The 18,923-nt window shown below is 47.2% G+C and overlaps 2 protein-coding genes across 8 annotated transcripts in view; one reads left to right on the top strand and one right to left on the bottom strand.

The window, feature by feature from the left end:
- Window positions 1-5,445: 5,445 nt before the first annotated feature.
- Il31 (interleukin 31) lies at window positions 5,446-15,267 on the bottom strand. Of its 2 annotated transcripts, none has more exons than NM_001432418.1 (3): window positions 14,951-15,267; window positions 7,680-7,831; window positions 5,446-6,021 (listed from the first exon to the last, which is right to left on the bottom strand). In NM_001432418.1, exons 1-3 carry the CDS (start codon window positions 14,982-14,984, stop codon window positions 5,704-5,706), a joined length of 504 nt encoding a protein of 167 aa, NP_001419347.1. In that variant the 5' UTR covers window positions 14,985-15,267; the 3' UTR covers window positions 5,446-5,703. The 2 variants fall into 2 exon arrangements, with proteins under 2 accessions (NP_001419347.1, XP_087435506.1); XM_087579380.1 differs by lacking the exon at window positions 14,951-15,267 and adding an exon at window positions 7,980-8,190 and having other exon boundaries at window positions 5,451-6,021.
- The window catches only part of Lrrc43 (leucine rich repeat containing 43), a 23,221-nt gene continuing 17,897 nt past the window's right edge, over window positions 13,600-18,923 (top strand). For 2 of the 6 annotated variants that reach the window (XM_087578150.1, XM_087578146.1), the window contains exons 1-2: window positions 13,600-13,772; window positions 18,036-18,403. In XM_087578150.1, coding sequence (XP_087434276.1) covers window positions 18,266-18,403 — 138 coding nt within the window. In that variant the 5' untranslated portion in view covers window positions 13,600-13,772; window positions 18,036-18,265. 6 annotated transcript variants of the gene reach the window in all.

Genomic DNA, 18,923 nt, shown 5'->3' with positions numbered 1-18,923 from the left:
CACCCACTAGGAATCAAATGTTTGAAAATGGCCTGTGGGGGCCATTCCCATTCAAACTGCCCTAGTTCACTACAGTAAAGCAGGGAAAACCCAGGTGTAGGCTTCAGATATTATCAGCTGTCATTCTTTTTAAGATTTATTGATTTTGGGCTTATGAGTGCTTTGCTGGTTTGTCATGATGCCTGGTGCCCACAAAGGTCAGAAGAGGGTGTCACAGCCCCTAGAACTGGAGTTACAGATAGTGGATTCCGGGAATCCAGCCTTGGTCCTCTGCAAGAGTGACAAGTGCCTTCAACTGCTGTGCCTGATTCTGATGTTACTTTTAAGTATTTTCACTTATTCCTTGATCATTTCACACATGTTTATATTTTGTTCCTATTGTGCCCATTACATTCCTGTATCCCCTTCTAATTGCTCGGAGTGTCTTCCCAACAAGTCCCCCTCCTACTTTCATTGTGTGTGTGTGTGTGTGTGTACATGTGTGTTCATGCCTGTATGTATGTGTCTGTGTGTACCCATGTCTCTATGTATGTGTGTGTGTCTGGGTCTTTGTCCATATCTGTGTCCGTGTGTGTGTGTGTGTGTGTGTGTGTGTGTGTGTGTGTGTGTGTGTGTGTGTATGTGTGTGTGTGTGTGTGTGAGAGAGAGAGAGAGAGAGAGAGAGAGAGAGAGAGAGAGTCCCAGAGTTTAAGTAGTATTTGCTTACATAATCATGAGTGTGATGTTATTTACTGAAGCATGAACCTTACCCCTGCAGCCATTAACTACCACTGGGTCCTCAGGGGACCTTTCTTCCTTTTAAGTTGATCATCTCGAGTGTTTTGTCATAGCAATGAAGAGTGAGCATGTGTAGTAATTATACAGACCAGTAACAAAGTTTACTTCAGAACCACATACTGCACCTGAATTCATATGCTATCCTTACCTCTTGGGTTGGGTGTGGAAGACTGAGCTATATGTCCTTGTACATATAGACAACTGCTCTGCCCCGGTGCCTGTGCTGTACTTTTATATGATAGTGGCACAGCAGGCTTACTCCTGTATCAGGACATGGACACATGAGTGATGTGTTGTACCACAACGTTAAGAGAGCAGTCAGTGGGAACGCCCTTGTCGTGTACATATTGACTGACATATCATTGACCAGCACCAAGTTCGGAGAATCATGCACTTTCTACACATTGAACAAGTGGTGTTTATGCTACATAAATTCTAGGTCAATAAAGTTGCCCAAATTCATTCTAGAGACCTAGCTAGACACTAATCCAAATCTCCAGGTATAAAATCCAGGAATTTGGCTTTTGTTCATACACTCCAATAGAATAACACAACCAGTATGTATTGACTTGTTCAAATCACATTAAGGCTTTTGAGACAATGACAAGAACAAAGACTTGGTCATGCCAAGCACATGCCTGTAATCCCAGCACTCAGGAGTCTGAGTCAGGAATATTGCAGCTCCCAGGTAAGCCAAGTTATACAGTATGACCCTCTTTCAAAAACAGAATAGAACATTCGAATACAAGAAGCCCCTCTGGTGGAGCCTCGTGACTGCACACAGGCTGGGCCACCACTGGTCTGATTCCTAAGAGTTTGGGATTCACCACCAGAAGAAACATATAAATTTTATTACTAGTAGTAGTAGCATTAGTGTGTGTGTGGTCTATGTGTGTGAACGCAGGCACATGCAAATTACAACCCTTGTATGGAAATCAGAGGACAACTTCCACAGGTCAGTTCTTGCCTTCCACCTCGTGTTTGAGACAAGTGTCTCTTGTTATTTCTGCTATGCGGCCCACTCTATGCTGACCCATGGTCTTTGGTGTGATTCTCCTATCTCTGCCTCCCATCTTGCCATAGGAATGCTGGGATCACAGACATGTGCCACCGTCTCTGGCTTTGACATGACCTCCGGGAATCAGCCTCAGGTCTTCAGACTCGTGTGACACGTGCTTTCCCCACTGAGCCAGCCATCTCCTCAGCCCAACAAAATGGAATTTGTTTTGCTGTTCACCTCTTCCCTGGAGAAACGCCAGTCAAGCAGGGAAATGAGGAGAATCAGAACATCACAAGATGTCTCATGCCTGCAAGAAAAACTAAGTGGTTTTTTTTTTATGCCTCTGTGTATGATGTGTATATATGTACGTGTGCATGCAGGCATGTGTGTGGTGATCAGAGGACAACTCCAGATAGTAATATTAGCCTTCCGCCTCCTTTGAGACAGGGTCTCTTGTTCACCACGATGTATGTCAGGCTAGCTGGCCCGTGACTGTCCAAAGATTTTCCTGTTTTCATTTCCTGGTCTCATCCTAGGTGCACTGAAGCTACAGATGTGTAACTATCACATCTGGCTTTACATGGGCTCTGGGTCCTCATGCTTACACATCAAGCACTTTACCCACTGAGCCATCTCCCAGCCCAGCAACGTAGGTTTGATTGGAGAACCGTTGTGCAGTCCCCAGCCAGGGACTGAGTCATCTCCAGAACTGTGGGCTTTCAGTGGTGGGAGCCATGCTGAGAGACCCGAGCTCAGTCCCCCTTTGGGCTGATTCCAGTGGAGCAACAAGTTACGGATGTTAGGTAGGGATAGGCAGTGGCCTGCAAAATCACTATGAGCTCCTTGCTTGTCACTGCCAAACTCTGGGACAGTGTGCAGCTACCGAGACCTTAGCCTTCCTCCTCCTGGACAGTGGTCACCCTGTGGTCCCCACCTCTTCCCGTGAGGATTAATTTCCCACCATCTGTGCTGTTCTGTGTCACTGGCTTCTTATTCAGAGTCTAACCCCCTGTTGTGATGACGGAGAAGGCTTCACATTTCCGGGTAGTACGGAATACCTGCCACCAAACACACATCTTTATTGTCCAAACAGTCCTCCAGGAGGGCAGAGACATTCTCCGCACACGGCTGATCCAAAGCTAGACCACACATGTCAGTGACAGAAACTTAAGCTGGAAAGAAATGGCTCAAGGGTGGCACCCACCTGGCCACGTTACCGGGCCTTTGGAACCGGCTTCTCCAGTCCGTAGAAATGAGTTTGGCTCTTGTCTCCAGGACCAAGTGGAAGGAGATAATATGTCAGTCAAAGGTAACCCCTCCCAGAGCGGTGCTGTTCCACAGGCCATCGAGCCACTTGGACCGAGCTCAGTATAACTGAGGAACTGAATTTTTTAAATATCCCCGGAGGCTGAATGTGACTGATGTTCAGTGACACGTCATGAGCTCACAGCAGGGGAACCATTCCAGTTTGATCCCAGCACACACAAAAAAAATCATAAAGTGAGCACGTGGACCTACCTGTCACCCAGTATTTAAGAAGTTGGGGAGAAGGAGAATCATGTGCTCGGGGCCAGCCATGGCTGCATAGCCAAGTAGGACCCTCTCCCGAAACAAAGAACCAGGCACGGTGCCACACCTTTAATCCTAGCCGTCGGGAGGTCGGGGCAGGTGGATCTCTGTGAGTTCAACACTAGTCAGGTCCAAATGTTGACTTCCAGGCCTTCCAAGACGATACTCACCAGCCTACCAAGTAGAGAATGTGTTCTTATGCCCAACAAGGGTGTAAGAATAAGGGTTCAGTGCACTGAAGAAAGGTGTCAAGGCTAGTAATTCCTTTAAAAAATGGGGAGGGACCCTCAGATTTGTCCTGCTTGCCGTAAGGAGGTATAACCAAGAATTCGTGGACATTTTTGGAAACCATCACCAAAATCGCTCATTATGGAGATGATATGTGAAACCAATCCAGTTTCCTCTAATTTCATATTCTGGGTATCATTGCTGATTTTCTGTTCCCCTCATTCATGTTTTGTTTCATATATATATATATATATATATATATATATATATATATATATATGTGTGTGTGTGTGTGTGTGTGTGTGTGTGTGTGTGTATATGCATATATATACACACACATACACATACATATGTATATATAGGTATATACACACATGTATATATTCTGTATGCTTTCATAAAAATATATGCATAGATAATATATATACTTATGTTTATATTTATATATAACATATATAGTTCTCCAAGACTTTATTTTTATTTTTTTAAGATTTATTTATTTTATGTATATGAGTATACCATCACTGTCTTCAGACACACCAGAAGAAGGCATTGGATCCCATCACAGATGGTTGTGAGTCACCATGTGGTTGCTGGGAATTGAACTCAGGACCTCTGGAAGAGCAGTCAGTGTTCTTAACCACTGAGCCATCTCTCCAGTCCCCGAGACTTTTTATTTTTAATTAGAATTCTTGAAAGAACATTTGTCTGTCTCTTCTGTTTCTCCTGTAAATCATTTCTTTCACAGCGATCTCGTGTCTGCTTATTTTTTTTTTCTTTGAAAGGACATATAGTTGTGATATGTTCTGTCCTTACGTCCCAGTTTTGGATAGCTTTTCTAATAACAGAGTTGGACTGCCTGGCAAGGATAGTCAAACAGAGCCATTGAAGACAGGGTGTCTGGGGATTCTTACTAAGCCTGCTATGAGCCTGCGGCTGTACCGCCCTGAGTGTGCTTGAGCACAAATGAGCCTGGTGTGAGATCAGAATAGAGAAACCCACTAGAGCAAGAATGAGAAGTCTGAGTCCTAGCTACAGCGCTCAGAATCCTGACCACATCTCCCCGTTCTGTGCGCTTCAGCACGCCACATCTTCTGTTTCGTTGGACCTTAGTTTCTCTAAACCATGAAAGTACAGGTTGACTCAAGATTAGTGGTTCTCAGTGGGAGCACATCTGAAAATGAGTGCTTAGGAGGCTTCAAAACCATGGCTATGGGGCTGATGGCTCGTCTCAGGCTCATAGGCTACCATGCTCAAGGCCCTGGGTTTGATCCTCAGTGTTTCCACAAACAAAACTAAGACCCTGGGAGTGAGCAGATGGATCAAGGCCTTGTGTTTCCAACATGACGCTGTTGCTGCTGAACGGTTCCCAGATACTTTGAGACCCCTTCATCCGGACGCACACTGAGAACCTTACCAATGCTCAAGGACTCGCTACTACTCACACAGCAAACCGTTATGTCTGCCGTGAAGATGTCCCTACAGAATTGGTCAAAGAAGTGACTTGGGAATGCAGTCGCAATTGTGCATGGATACTGAGTTACTGCCCTGAGTCAGTGTCCCTGAGACTCAGTCACTGCCGAGGGAAGAACTGAGGTCGGGCAGAATAATGCAGTCCGAGCTGGAATCTGGGTATATCGCCAAACAGGTGCGTAACCTTGACTAAGTGACTAAATGACTTCTTTCCTGAAGTCTCCCAGCCCACACACCAAAACGACAGTGATCGGACTTATGGCCCGCCTGGAACAAAGATGTTTATCAGACACGTGATGCTGCTGGGATTGTTTGTCCGTAATTGGTGGGAGAAGCCAGCAACATAAACACTATTTCCAGAACATCCCCATCCTCTGACAAACTCCAAAACTGATTACTGAGATCGTGTCGGTATAATTTATTAAATAGACTCTGAGGGCTCCTCCATGGAGCGTTAACAAACTCAGTACATAAATACCAATAAATAAATATAATCTGCAAATTCCAGTCCCTACAGGGTAGAAGAATAAGATTTCAATGGACAGAACAAAAACATATAAATAACATGGCTAGTTACGACGGCACAGTCTCTTTGGGGTTAAGTCCTACATTGCAGGCTCAGCTGTCCCAGGACACTGGGCTCTCCCCGCCGTCGCTCAGCATATATTGTCTTTAGCCTGCACTTCTGCCATGCAGTCTGAGAACTTCTTTAAAACACTAAGTATGAATGTTTTTTTAGTGTAGGAGTCAGTTTTTTGAGGCCTGGAAATGTTTACATTCAGTGGGTTCAAACAGCTGATGTCGACCAGCCGTTTTGTGAGCTTAGTAGTATCTACTGTGTTCTTGCTCAACGATTTGACTTCCTCCAGGTATGCTTTGAGGCCTGAAATGTTGGTTAGTGCTTCTCGGCCCAGGCTGAAACACGGCAGCTGTAGCGACTCATCTGGCGATATCCCAGATGCCTCGGTTTTGTTCTGGAGAAAGAGGAGATTTAAAATATTATAAGGAAGAGGTTTGCAATAACCCATACAGATCCAGTGCGTCCTCTGTGTCTAGCCTGGCTCAGACCTTATCTAATTGACACAACATCCTTGTGAGGCTTGGGCCATCACTAACCCTGTGTCTACACAAATCTAAGGCATAGATGGATTGCGAGCTAGAAGACGTGGCATAGCCACCCAGGTCAGCCATGATTCCCTAAGGGTGTTCCTACCCACCTTCCTTCCTGCCCCTCTGCCCATCTGAGTGAGGCCGCCCCCAGCCTTCTGCAACCTATTCTCAGAGGCTCAGTGGCTGAGGTGAGTGGGAAAAGGGGATTTATCTGTGTTTCCATGAAGCTTCCCTTTTCTGTGTCTCTGTATGAATGCCACTGGTGTCACGTGCTGATAAAAGGTGGTCTGTGCTGGCCTGGAAAGGCCTCTGAGATGCTAGGGAGAGTCAAGAAACCGAAGAACTAGGGGTTGGGGATTTAGCTCAGTGGTAGAGCACCTGCCTAGCAAGCGCAAGGCCCTGGGTTCGGTCCCCAGCTCCGAAAAAAAGAAAAAAAGAAAAAAAGAAAAAAAAAAAAGAAAAAAAGAAACCGAAGGACCAACTTGTTAAGACCATTATCAGCCTTGGTGGCTCACATTTACCTTTAAGTCAATTAAAGCCAAGGCCAAAGCTTATGCGACAGAACAGACGATAAGGTCAACACTAACGTCACTGGCATTTCCAGGTTCAGTGTTGCTTGTTTAATTGAAGTTATCTAAGAGGCCCTAAGTAAATTAAGTAGTCATACTTTCTGGGTCTTGTGTGCCAAGATCTGGCAAGGCAGAGGGCTTTCCAGGATGCTCCAACAGCACAGACAGTTGCCTAGTTAGTCAACTGCAGAGGAACCAGAGACCCAAAGGAAGATTTCCATGTCCTGCTTCCACTAGAAGCCTTCTACTGCTTAGACTGGCTCTCATCACTCTCAGGGAACTCCTGGGAATTGAACTCAGGACTTCTAGGAAGAGCAGTCAGTGCTCTTAACCGCTGAGCCCTCTCTCCAGCCTGGCTTCTCAGGGGATTCCTGAATCGAGCTGGCCCATCTCTAAGGATGCACTTCCAGCAAGAATGCTCATCTAGTAGGACCGTGAGGCAGACAGGTTTGAGATGAAGGACGCTGTGAGCACACGTCCTGTAGTGTTCGGGAAGTCGCTGAGGTTTCAGGTCCCTTGGACTAGTCTGCCTCTGCCACCCCCCCCCCTTTTTTTTTCTTTTTCTTTTTTTTGGAGCTGGGGACCGAACCCAGGGCCTTGCGTTTGCTGGGCAAGCGCTCTACCACTGAGCTAAATCCCCAAGCCCCCTCTGCCCCTTTGCTAGTGCGTCTATACCCCTGTGAACATTTCACCCCGACCTGTCTGATTTGTCCCCTTGCCTCTCTAGCTTCCATAGCTGGTTTCGTATCGAAAAAGAACAGCTGTGGGGTTGGGGATTTAGCTCAGTGGTAGAGCGCTTGCCTAGCAAACGCAAGGCCCTGGGTTCGGTCCCCAGCTCCAAAAAAAAAAAAAAAAAAAAAAAAAAAAAAAAAAAAAAAAGAACAGCTGTGCCTGACAGCCAAATAAGACCTTTTAAAGAAATGGTTTAGGAAAACAATCTCAAGGACACTTACATAGTCTTCATAAAGAGCCTTCGACTCCTCTTTCAAGAGTTCAAGTGTACGTTGTATATTTGTCTTTGATATGGGTGCACCAAAGGAGGAGCTGCAGATGGCCAGCCAGGCTCCTACACAGCACAGCAGCACCAGGGCGGGCTTTGTCGGTCCTGGAGAAAGAGAAGGATGCCATGAAGCTCAGGCGCCCCTGCTCACCCCAGCTTCAGTTACAACAGGTGCCAGCCAGCAACCACCTGGGGCAGCCATTCCTGTCTCCTTCCCCTAATAAGGGCTATGGAGCTGCAGAGCCCGTGGTACCTGTGTAGAAGATCATGGTGACGGGAAGACAATGAGTAAGACCTGCTTTGCTTGTGGCCTCTGGAGCCTGATGTGTTCGCCATGGCCACCAGGCGATATATAAAGGGACGTGGCGAGGAAGAAGATCAAAGTCCCGCCCATGGCAAAACCATTGCTCAGCTTTTCTCCAGAAAACATTTTCAGAATGCTGCCAGCCTCGGCTCGGGGGAAAGCAGGGCTGGAAGGAAATGCTGAGGTTACCCTCAAGGCAAGACAGAGAGGCTTGAGTCACATGCACACACACGCACACACACACACAAACGCATAGACATACCACACAGGAAGGCATGTGCATCTTGGGCATCTGATTTTTCTTGGAAAGTGCTCGCTGAGTTAATGAGAGGAAACTTTGAAGCCCAGAATCGAAAAGTACAAACCCTGAGGAAGAAGTGACTTGGACGGGCTGAGGGGTCAGTACCCTGCAGGGAAGTTTTAAGAGGCCGTTTATCAGCAAAGAGCCATCGTGAGATCCTCAGAGCGATCCATCTCTGGGGATTCCTGAAGCCGCAGGATGACTCTAATGAGCACAAGGGAGGTATGAGGAGAAGGCGTCTGTGCTCCAATGCCTGCCCTTGTCCTGGGTTCTCACCTCCACCTTTGTGACTTCTGCCTCTAGGGCCAGAATCACTCAAGAGTTACTTCTGGTCACATCTTCCATTGTCCAGATAATGGGAGTGGGGGGTGGGCAGTTAATTATTGGAACTGAGGGGGTACACACTTGGAATCTTAGCAGTCATGAGGCTGAGACAAGAAGGTCACAAATTCGAAGCCACTCTGGGCAGCAAATCACTAACTGAAACAAGACAAGACAAAACAAAACAAAGCACTAAATTTTTAAGCTTTGAAGAAACGTTTACTACCATATTTCAAATCACACATGCTTAAAGCAGGTGAGACATTCTTTTAAATCTTTATAATCAAAATATCCTTTAACTATTTAAAAAATGTAGGGGGTTGGGGATTTAGCTCAGCGGTAGAGCGCTTGCCTAGCATGCGCAAGGCCCTGGGTTCGGTCCCCAGCTCCAAAAAAAAAAAAAAAAAAGTAAAGTGATATTCATGGTTTGGAGAGATGGCTCAGTGGTTAAGAGCACTGGATGCTCTTCCAGAGGACAGGGGTTTGATTCTCAAGTTTGCAGTTCCAGCATTCAGGAGACAGAAGAGGGAGGATTGATGCAAATTTGGGGCCAGCCTTGTCTCACAGTGAGTCTCAGCCCAGACTGGGCTGGAGAGAGCAACTGTCTATCAAAGAAAAAGGAAGTTGGGTTTATTGATCACTGTTAGAACATTCCCATCCCATGCCCAAAGCCCTACTTCAGTACTTACTTCCTTCAAAAAATATGATTGGAATCGTTTATTCTTTTTGTTAAGATTTATTTTGTAGGTAGGCAGTGGTGATGCACGCCTTTAATCCCACCAGATCTGTGAGTTTAAGGCCAGTCTGGTCTACAGAGCGTTCCTGGACAGCCAGGGCTACCCAGAGAAACCCTATCTCAAAAACAAACGAACGAACACCCCAAAGAAATCAAAACTGCAAACCAAAACAACCAACAAACAAAGTTTTATTTTGCCTGTTTATATTGCCAGTGCCTGCGGAGGCCAAAGGGAGGCATTGGTTCTCCTGAGCAGGAGTGGAAACTTAAGGGTTCTTTGGAAAGTCAGTTGTGTTGGATGGGATTTTGCTGGGGCAAACAGATGAGCGAATGTTTTCCTGAATCAGACACAGGTGAAAGGGCGTTCTGCTCAGGCAACGTGATAGGACACGTGATAGGACACGTGATGAAGGAGTCCCCGCTAATGACACACTCGTATTGGTCCACCTTACAAGCACGGTCGAGCTCCGTTTGTCGGGACTCCATGGAGAGACCCCGCACCAAAGAACTTCAGGTCCCATGCCGCGACTGCTTTCTGTTTCCACAGACTCGGGCGATTGGCAGCGTGATGATGCCAGTGGACACTGACACGTGGCATTTTGCTGAGGCAAGACCTGTGGAAGACAGGATGTATAGAGGGAGTATAGATAGGACCGGACAGACTGTGAGAGGGGCTCCCTTGTAGAACAGTTCTCGGGCTTGCCTCCTCGTTCGTCTTTGCTTTGTCCATTGAGGCACAGCCAAGGCCTTGTGGTGATCCTGGTGATCCTGATTCCTCCCACTGACACGTGCTGATTCAGCTGAGGCCTGGGTGCTCCTGCGAGGTAGCACCACCAATGCCGCTATCCTGACTACTGCACTGGACTTGCTGGCAAGTCCGTGAGTGGATCGAGCTTCCGTGGCTGACTCCTGTGAACTAAGACTGCTGATTTCCTGGCGATGCAGATGAGATTTACTCCAAAGAATCATTTCTCAACAGGTCCACTCCCCGCCCCACCCCTGTATCCTTTCTTTTCTGCTACCTATTGGTGGGTGGTGGACTAGAAGGGAGGTTTAAGCATTTAAGAACCATCATTAAAAGCAACTCTTAAAAATAATTAAAGTTCTAGTTCTCCATGAGAGCAGCAAACACCGAACCAACCCTTTAGCTTCCCATTTGTTCTTGTTTCTTTGTTTTTGGAGATTCGATGTCTGATCATTTATTTGTTACTTCTTTTTTTTTTTTTTTTGTTTTTTTTTGTTTTTTTTTTTTTTTTGTTCTTTTTTTTCGGAGCTGGGGACTGAACCCAGGGCCTTGCGCTTCCTAGGTAAGCGCTCTACCCCTGAGCTAAATCCCCAGCCCCTATTTGTTACTTCTTTTAGAGGTTTTTGTTTTGTCTGTCTGTTTTTGTTGGTTGGTTTGGTTTTAGGTTTTTTTTGAAACAGAATCTCTCTCTCTCTTTTTTTTTTTTTTTCTTTTTTCTTTTTTTCGGAGCTGGGGACCGAACCCAGGGCCTTGCGCTTCCTAGGTAAGCGCTCTACCACTGAGCTAAATCCCCAACCCCCTATTTGGTACTCTTAAACACCATTTTTGATTGAATTCAGACTCAGAAGTAGAAGCTCCGATTGAACACAGCCTATATCTCCCGGCAGTCTGTTCCTGGTTGTTTCCTTTGGCTTCCTTCTTTCTCTTGGCCAAACGTTTATCACATTCTGCAGCTTCCTCATTATCCTTGGTGCGTGGTTTCATCAGAGCAGTCTGTCAGTCAGCATTTGTGCTGCAGGATATGTTTGATAAGATGCTCGATTTGGGTGCATCGATCCTGGCCTCCCACCTCTGTTTGAAAGCTTTTTGACAGTGTATTCCTGGATATCTCCTGTAGAGAGATGGAAAAACTTTCGGATTCTGCTTGCCTCTTTTGGGCCACAACTGTGGAAGCACTATAGGCTCAGTCAGTCCAGGAATATCTTTCTTTCCATTTATTTATTTATTTATTTATTTATTTATTTATTTCAATAGTCAAGATGAGAATACTCAGGTTGGCGCCCATGAGCATCTTGAAGAGACTTCTGCTTCCTTCCTCTAGTTCTCTTCGGTCCATAACAAGAAGGCCCCTTACTCTCCGGGCAGGGATGGCTCAAACTTTTGATCCCAGCATTTGGGAAGTAGAGAGGCAGGTGGATTTCTGAGTTTGAGGCAAGCCTGGTCTACAGAGTTAGGTCCAGGACAGCCAGGTCTACACAGAGACACCCTTCTCAAAAAAAAAACCAACAAAAAAGAAGGAGAGGGGAGGAGGAGAAGAAAGAGGAAGAGGAGGAGGAGAAAAAGGGAAAAGAAACAAAAAGAAAAGGAAGAAATAATGAATGCCACCTAACAGCAGGAGCACTTTGCTGTCCTTGTTTCACCGGAACACCCTGGCTGTCATTCTCCCCACTGATTTGGACCTCATAACCTTTGCACTTTTCACCCAGAGCATCCGCAGCCACCTCTGTGCCCAGAGGCGCCTCATGAAGAATGTGGCATGTGCTTGCATTCATCGTCCACTCCAGTGACTTTCCGATGTCTGGTGGCCGGAAAGGAAATATTCATCTAAATCTTCACAGAGCCCCCCATGAAAAAGCGCTCCCGGTTTATTCTTGTTCTGAGTGTCAACTATGTTCTCTTGTAGGTTCTCAGAAAGAGTGACAAACAAGCTCACCAAAGTTCCTGTGCTTATTACCTAGCATTCTAGGGGGCAAGAGACAAGACTAAGGGGTTGGGGATTTAGCTCAGTGGTAGAGCGTTTGCCTAGCAAGCGCAAGGCCCTGGGTTCAGTCCCCAGCTCCGAAAAAAAAAAAAGAAAAGAAAAGAAAAGAGAGGGAGAGAGAGAGACAAGACTAAGAAGTATTCACACAGAAGAAAGCCACCAGGAATAATAGAACTGTGAATGACTACTGTGTGTTTGGCTAGAGAATGGTGTGTAAAATATCTTAACCTTTAAACTGAGACCGGAAGCCAGACAGGGTGGCTTTGCGATTCCATCACTCAGGAAGTGAAGGTAGGAGGCTCCCAGCAAGTTTGAAGACAGCCTAGATTACATAGTATCTTTCAGATTAGCTACAGCAACCTAGATTACATAGTATCTTTCAGATTAGCTACAGGGTGCCATTGTCTCAAAATAGAAGCTGACTTAGTAATTAATTGATTGGTTGAGTAAAACGGAGACCCAGAGGATGAGAAGGAATTTTTCATAGAAGGATCTGGGGACAGTGGGCTGCTGCAGAGATGAGCTCGGTGTCCTTCCACAAACAGAAAGAAGGCCATGATGTCTAGAGTGAAGTGGGAGAAAAAGAAGGTGGTGGAGATGTGGGCAGAAGCCCAGCACGAAAGACCTTTGGGCCAGGATAAAGAACTTAGGTTTTCTTCTAAGTGCGATGAGATACCACCAGATAGCTTTAGATAGGGACTTACAGGATCTGGCATGCTTTTGAAAAGCGGGGGAGAGACAGGCTTCTGAGTAAAGAGGGGAGTGGGAGTTTAAGATAGAGATGGGGGAGCCAAGGAGAAGTTACCCAGGGGTCCAGGTGAGAGGTTAGGGCAGCCGTCATGGAGATGGAGGTGTGGGAGCCAGTGGACGGATGTGGAGATGGATCAAGGGGAACTTCTGGGCAGTGAGGAGACAGTTGGGCTGATAGTGTGTGATGAGGGACAAGATGTCCTCAGAGAGGAAGTTGAGAGTCCTGCTAGGAACAGTTGACTAGGACGCCATGGGGTATCAGTTCTGTGACAGATGAACCATGGTATTGGGAGTCCAGAGTTCAGAAATGAGGTCAGGTGTGGGTGGCTCACAGCCCCCAAACACACAACAGGAGGAATCCCCTGTCACTCTCATTCCTACCTTGGCTTCCGGCTTCTCTTTTCTTTTTTCTCACCCATCTTCCTTTCGGTTTGGGGTTTCAGAAGTGGGCTAGCCTCAAACATCCCAAAGCTCCTCCTGCCTCCCAGGTCTGGGATGGTGTGCTCACACCAGGACTCTGCCTCTGCCAGGCTTCTCCACAGAGTGGCTTACTCGTGCTCTTTGCCTCACTTTCCAAACCCCAATTTAATCAGATCTTCTAGTAAAACCAGCAGCCGGCAGGACTCTGACACCTGGCCTTGGTTGCAACTAGTGTTTGTTATACATAGTGGACATAATGTAACCATTATGTCACATCCCAGGCAAAGGGGACTCTGTAGAGGAAAGCAGTTTAGTAATCCGTTTACTTAAGACATGGGAATTATCTTAGATATCTGAGTTGGTTTAATGCTAGCATGTAAACCCTAAGGGCTAGACGCAGTACCATGATTCAGTGCTTGCCTGCCTTTTCTGAGCCCCTGGGGATCCATCCAAGAAGCCAGACGCCCAACAAAACTGGAGGGAGTCAGGTATGATGGTGCACACTTACAATCCCAGCACTCGGGAGGTAGAAGAACGGGGATCAGAAGTTCAAGGTCACCTTCGATTATGTATCAAGTTCCAAGTCAGTCCCTCCCCCGCATCAGACACACACACACACACACACACACACACACACACACACACACACACACACACTAACCAGCCTCCCCACCCCCCAAAAAAACCCTCCATGGAACAAAACAAGGCGAATGTGCAGCTCAGTTGGTAGAGTTCGAGTGCTTGCTGCACAGAGCCCTGGGTTCTATCCTCAGCACTGTACAAACTGGATGTGGCGTCATCAGGAGGTAAAGGCAGGAGGATCAGAAGTCCCTACTACAGAGTTAAGTCGGAGGCCAGCCTTGGTGCATGAGACCCTGACTCAAAGAATAAACACAACTTGACAAACAGAACAGACACAAAATCTGGGGCAGAAGAGAAAGCCGGAGAGCCTCGTGAGGACTTAGATGCCATTGCTGACTTGAAGATCACGGTCCCTCAGGGGAATCTAGGAAAGCCTTTTGACTTAAGGGTGTGAGCTTGGTACAAGCCTCTGAGCCCTGGCGGAAAGCAGGAGTCCCAAGCCTATAGCTTCCGTTTCGATCTATGAGGGCATGCTCAGAGCGCATGCTGGGCTTCTGATCATTTGATTTGTTTTCAGATAGGGTCTTACTTTGTAACCCCAGCTAACCTGAAACTTACAGTGTAGCCCTGACTTTGAACTTTTTTTTTTCTTTTTCGGAGCTGGGGATCAAACCCAGGGCCTTAAGCGCTCTACCACTGAGCCAAATCCCCAACCCCGACTTTGAACTTACAGTAACCCTCCTGCCTCATCTTCCCAAGAACTAAGATTGTTTTTATTAGCATGTATTAATTTTATATAATAGGTTTCACTATGATAATTTCTTGTATGTCTATAATGTATTTTGAATGTATTCACAAACACACACCCACGTGCGTGTGTATTCGTACACACACACACACACACACACACACACACACACACACACACACACACTTTGCCCTTTTGTCTCCTTTCCTCATCTACAGATTCCTCCTCTTCTTCCCAACCAGTGCCCCTTCTGCTTGCAGGCCTTCTCTGAATGACCCCATAACTTTCCTAGGATCATGGGTAAATTGTTCACAACAGCTAGAGCAAGCATCTTACCAATGGCTTCACCACTGAAGAAAATCTCCTCCATCACTGAACTTGTATAAATCCTCGGGGAGTGGTGGGGGCGCCGGGAGTCCTTCCTCCCACTATGACACATCAGCCCACCCAGCCTTGGGCTATGCAGATAACTGTTTTCATAAGAAGAGGTTGCACTATGTAGCCCAGATTTGGGATCCTCTTGCCTCCACCTCCCTAGAGCTGGGATTAGAAGAGTGCACCACCATGCCAGCAAGTCGAGGGTCAACAAGAGAGAGATACTATGGTCCTGTGAGCGGTGAGCATGTGCTGTCAGCCTCCCCTGTTCTTGGCTTTCACTTTCCACAAAAGCTGCAGAATTCCAACCATTATTACGCCACAATGGCAAGTCTTTCACCTTGGTTTTTGCAGTGCTGGGTTCTGAATTCAAGATAAATTCTTTCAATTGAGCTCTAGCCCCAGGCCCATTTCTGCTTTCTTTTTTTTTTTTTTTTTTTTCTCGGAGCTGGGGACCGAACCCAGGGCCTTGCGCTTGCTAGGCAAGCGCTCTACCACTGAGCTAAATCCCCAACCCCTCATTTCTGCTTTCTTAAAACCCTCAGTTTAGGGCTGCAGAGATGGCTCAGTGGGGAAGTGACTAATGTCTAGACAGGAGGGCAAATTGTCGGAATCCACATAACGCTCAGCATGGAATCCCATCTCCACAATTCTAGCTCACCTCCTGGGAGCTGGAAGGTGGAGGCAGGAGGATTCCTGAAGCTTGCAGCCCAGCTGGCCTGGCATATGTATGAACAGTAGAGAGGCCTGCCTAAAACAAGGTGGGAAGTGAGGACCCTACATTGTCATCTGACTCCCACGTGGGGGTGATCCCACTCACACAGAATATATTTTTTTGTTTTTTTTTAATCTGTTTATTTATTATATACACAGTGTTCTGCATATACATCTGCAGGTCAGAAGAGGGCATCGGATCCCATTACAGATGGTTGTGAACCACCATGTGGTAGCTGGGAATTGAACTCAGGACCTCTGGAAGAGCAGTCAGTGCCCTTAACCGCTGAACCATCTCTCCAGCCCTATTCTACACACTTAAACATCCCCAAGAACGTTTCAATCAGCTCTCAAACACTACACATTCGTAGGTGAGCCAGGATAATGTGACAGGTAGATGTAAAGAGATGTGGACTAGGGGGTTGGGGATTTAGCTCAGTGGTAGAGCGCTTGCCTAGCAAGTGCAAGGCCCTGGGTTCAATCCTCAGCTCTGAAAAGAAAAAAAAAAAGATGTGGACTAGAAAAACATTTAAGGGGTAAAACTCAGAAAGGATGGGTGGCTGTGGAGATGGAGGAACAGTGGGGATTGAAGGCAACTTCTAGGTTTCAGGTTTGGGCAAATGGATAAAAGGCAGTGATTCGAGGAAGACGCAGAGGGTGTGGGGTTTGAGGAATGTAATTGAATCTTTTGTTGTGAGGTGAGGGGGCACAGCTAAGGATGATTGAGCCGGCCACTGGACTTGAACTAGCAACACAAAGGAGGGAACTGGAAATGCCCATTTGGAAGCCACCAGTATTTTACAGTGGACACAACAGCAAGCCTATAGTAGAGGACCAGCATACGAGATGGCAGTCACTTGTAGAGCCTTGGAACCTGAGCCATCAGCAGCAGAAAAAAGAAAGGTGACTTGGGGTTCAATTCAAGAAGGCACACCCGAGGAGGGGAGAAAAAGATGCTGTCACGGAACAAGAGGGGAAGTGGTTTCTCAAGTCAGAAGAAACAATTGGCATTCTCACAACCATGGAAAGGTCAAGAGAGATAAGGCTAGGCAGAGCCTGTAGGTTTGTAAATGTGAGGTCACAGGAATTTTGAGAGGGAACTTTGAATAAACTGCTGGGGTAGAAGTCTCACTGTGGCATCGAGGAAAAAGTGAGAGTAGATCGCACGGTCTTGAAACATGGGTGAGGGAGAAGACAAAGTCTCAGGGGAAAGTGAGGTTGAAGACCTCGGGGGATTCTTGGTTGTGGCTTTTCTGTCGTGCATCTTAGGGTCACTGGACGGTCCAGAACTGACAACGTTCTGAAGCCAACAGGAAATCGCAGTAAGCTCTCCAGGTCATTTGCTGCTAGTTAGTTGTTCCTTGTTTTTAACCGAAACGTAAAACCGCTCATTGGAGGACTGTAGAGATGGCTGAACAGTTAAGAGCACCGGCTGCTCTTCCAGAGGACCCCAGTTCCGTTCCCAGGACTCACATGGTGGCTCATAACTGTAACTCCGGTCCTAGAGAATACAAATTCCTCTTCTGGCTCTGTAGACACCGGGCTTGTACGGACTTACATGCAGGCAAAATACTCATACACAGAAAATATTGTTAAAAAGAACAGAATGAAGTCTGGAGCTTGGAACCAGGCATGGTGGCACCTGCCGGGAGCCCCAGCACTCAGGAGGCTGACGAATCAGATCAAGATCCTTCTTGGTTATCTAGAGAGTCTGAGTCCAGCCTGGGCTCACTGGACGACATCATAAGTAATGTGAAAAGAAGAGCAGATTGCACGGACGACTCCCCCCCTCTGGAGGAAGTTAGCAAATGGATAGAGACATACAGGGCACCACTGTTTGCCGCTGGCTGAGCAGAGGGCACAGTGGTGTTTGCTTTGTGGTTTTTGGTTTTATTCCAAGACAGCGTTTCTCTGTGTGTGTAGCTCTGTCCCGAAACTCACTCTGTAGACCAGGCTGGTCTCGAACTCAGAGACCCGCCTGCCTCTGCCTCCTGAGTGCTGGGATTAAAGGTGTGTGTTAGTACACCTGGCTTGCTTCATGGTTTTTTAAGTTGAGGGAAAATGATTAGATCACAGTGGTAAAAACCTAATTACAGTTGCACTCTGGATACGCCAAAACCACAGATTTGTGCCCTTGGAGTGAGTGAGTTTTACGGTACACAAATCATACATCTTGTTATATTTCCTAGTTAAAGTTCTCTCCCACTAATTTCACAGCCCGCAGGTGGGGACCCTTGCTGTGTGGAGGAATTTGAGGGGATAGCCAGATAAAGTTGGATGGTCCCCTAATTGAAGTCTTAAGATGTTTAACATTGGACTCATTTTTCTTTAGATCTGCCAAACGGGACCAACAGTCAGCACTTTCGACAATCGACAATCGTTAGGAGCAAGGAAATAATCCCATTAACATTCTAAGAGAAGTCCACCACTGGCTGTTGCAAGGTACCTCAGCCAGCCTGGTTGGAGCTTGGCTGAGGTCCTTGACACTGAGGAAGTTGGCTTCCACCTGCACTCAGGTTAACGCGTCTGGCGGTTGCCTAGCAACGGCCGGCTTCACACAGTATGGCGACCAGAGGGTCCAGCGCTAGCGACGAAAGGCATCTCGGGCCCGAGGACGTACCAGGGACCTTGAGCACGGCTGTGCGTGAACACCTGCGGAAGCTGTGTCTGCGCGAATTCCCGTGTGGCGTCGGAAGCTGGGTGCGTGCCCCCACAGGGGAGGGGAGCTAGGAAGGGAAGGATCCAGCAGGGGCAGAGCCGGACTGGATCACAATAGCCGCAGGGAATGTAGGTGTTACGGAGCAGGGAGCTGGGCTGCCTAGGGGTCAGTAGATGCTCTCAAACAAGTTCGAGGCCTAAAGGGAGGCTTGGATGGGGTCATTTCGGCATTGGCTGATTTGAGGGTTGGGGTGAACTGTGAGGACTGGAAATTGAAGGAATGCAGGGACCAAGCGCCCACCTTGTCCTGGGGGGAACCCCGCCCAGCACATCAGACTGACCTTTGGCCTCATGCTAACCTACAGTAGATTGGCCAAGCTCCAGATATCAGGCTTCCCTGAGTCTTGGAGCGGTTTGGTCTTGCACAGTTTGCTCTTTCGCCCCTCATGGGATATGGAGAGAAAAATGATTTTTCCACGCCCTGGGGCTCCAGGGCTAGCTCTCGCCTTTCTGAGGTCCCACGTGGGAAGGGTTTTCTGCCCCTCCGCCCCTGCCTCCTTTT

This window comes from Rattus norvegicus, chromosome 12, assembly GCF_021556685.1.
Source record: "Rattus norvegicus strain SHRSP/BbbUtx chromosome 12, alternate assembly SHRSP_T2T, whole genome shotgun sequence".
NCBI lineage: Eukaryota > Metazoa > Chordata > Mammalia > Rodentia > Muridae > Rattus > Rattus norvegicus.
The sequence above is the reverse complement of the archived record's forward strand: the minus strand, read 5'-3'. Positions and strand labels throughout refer to the sequence as shown.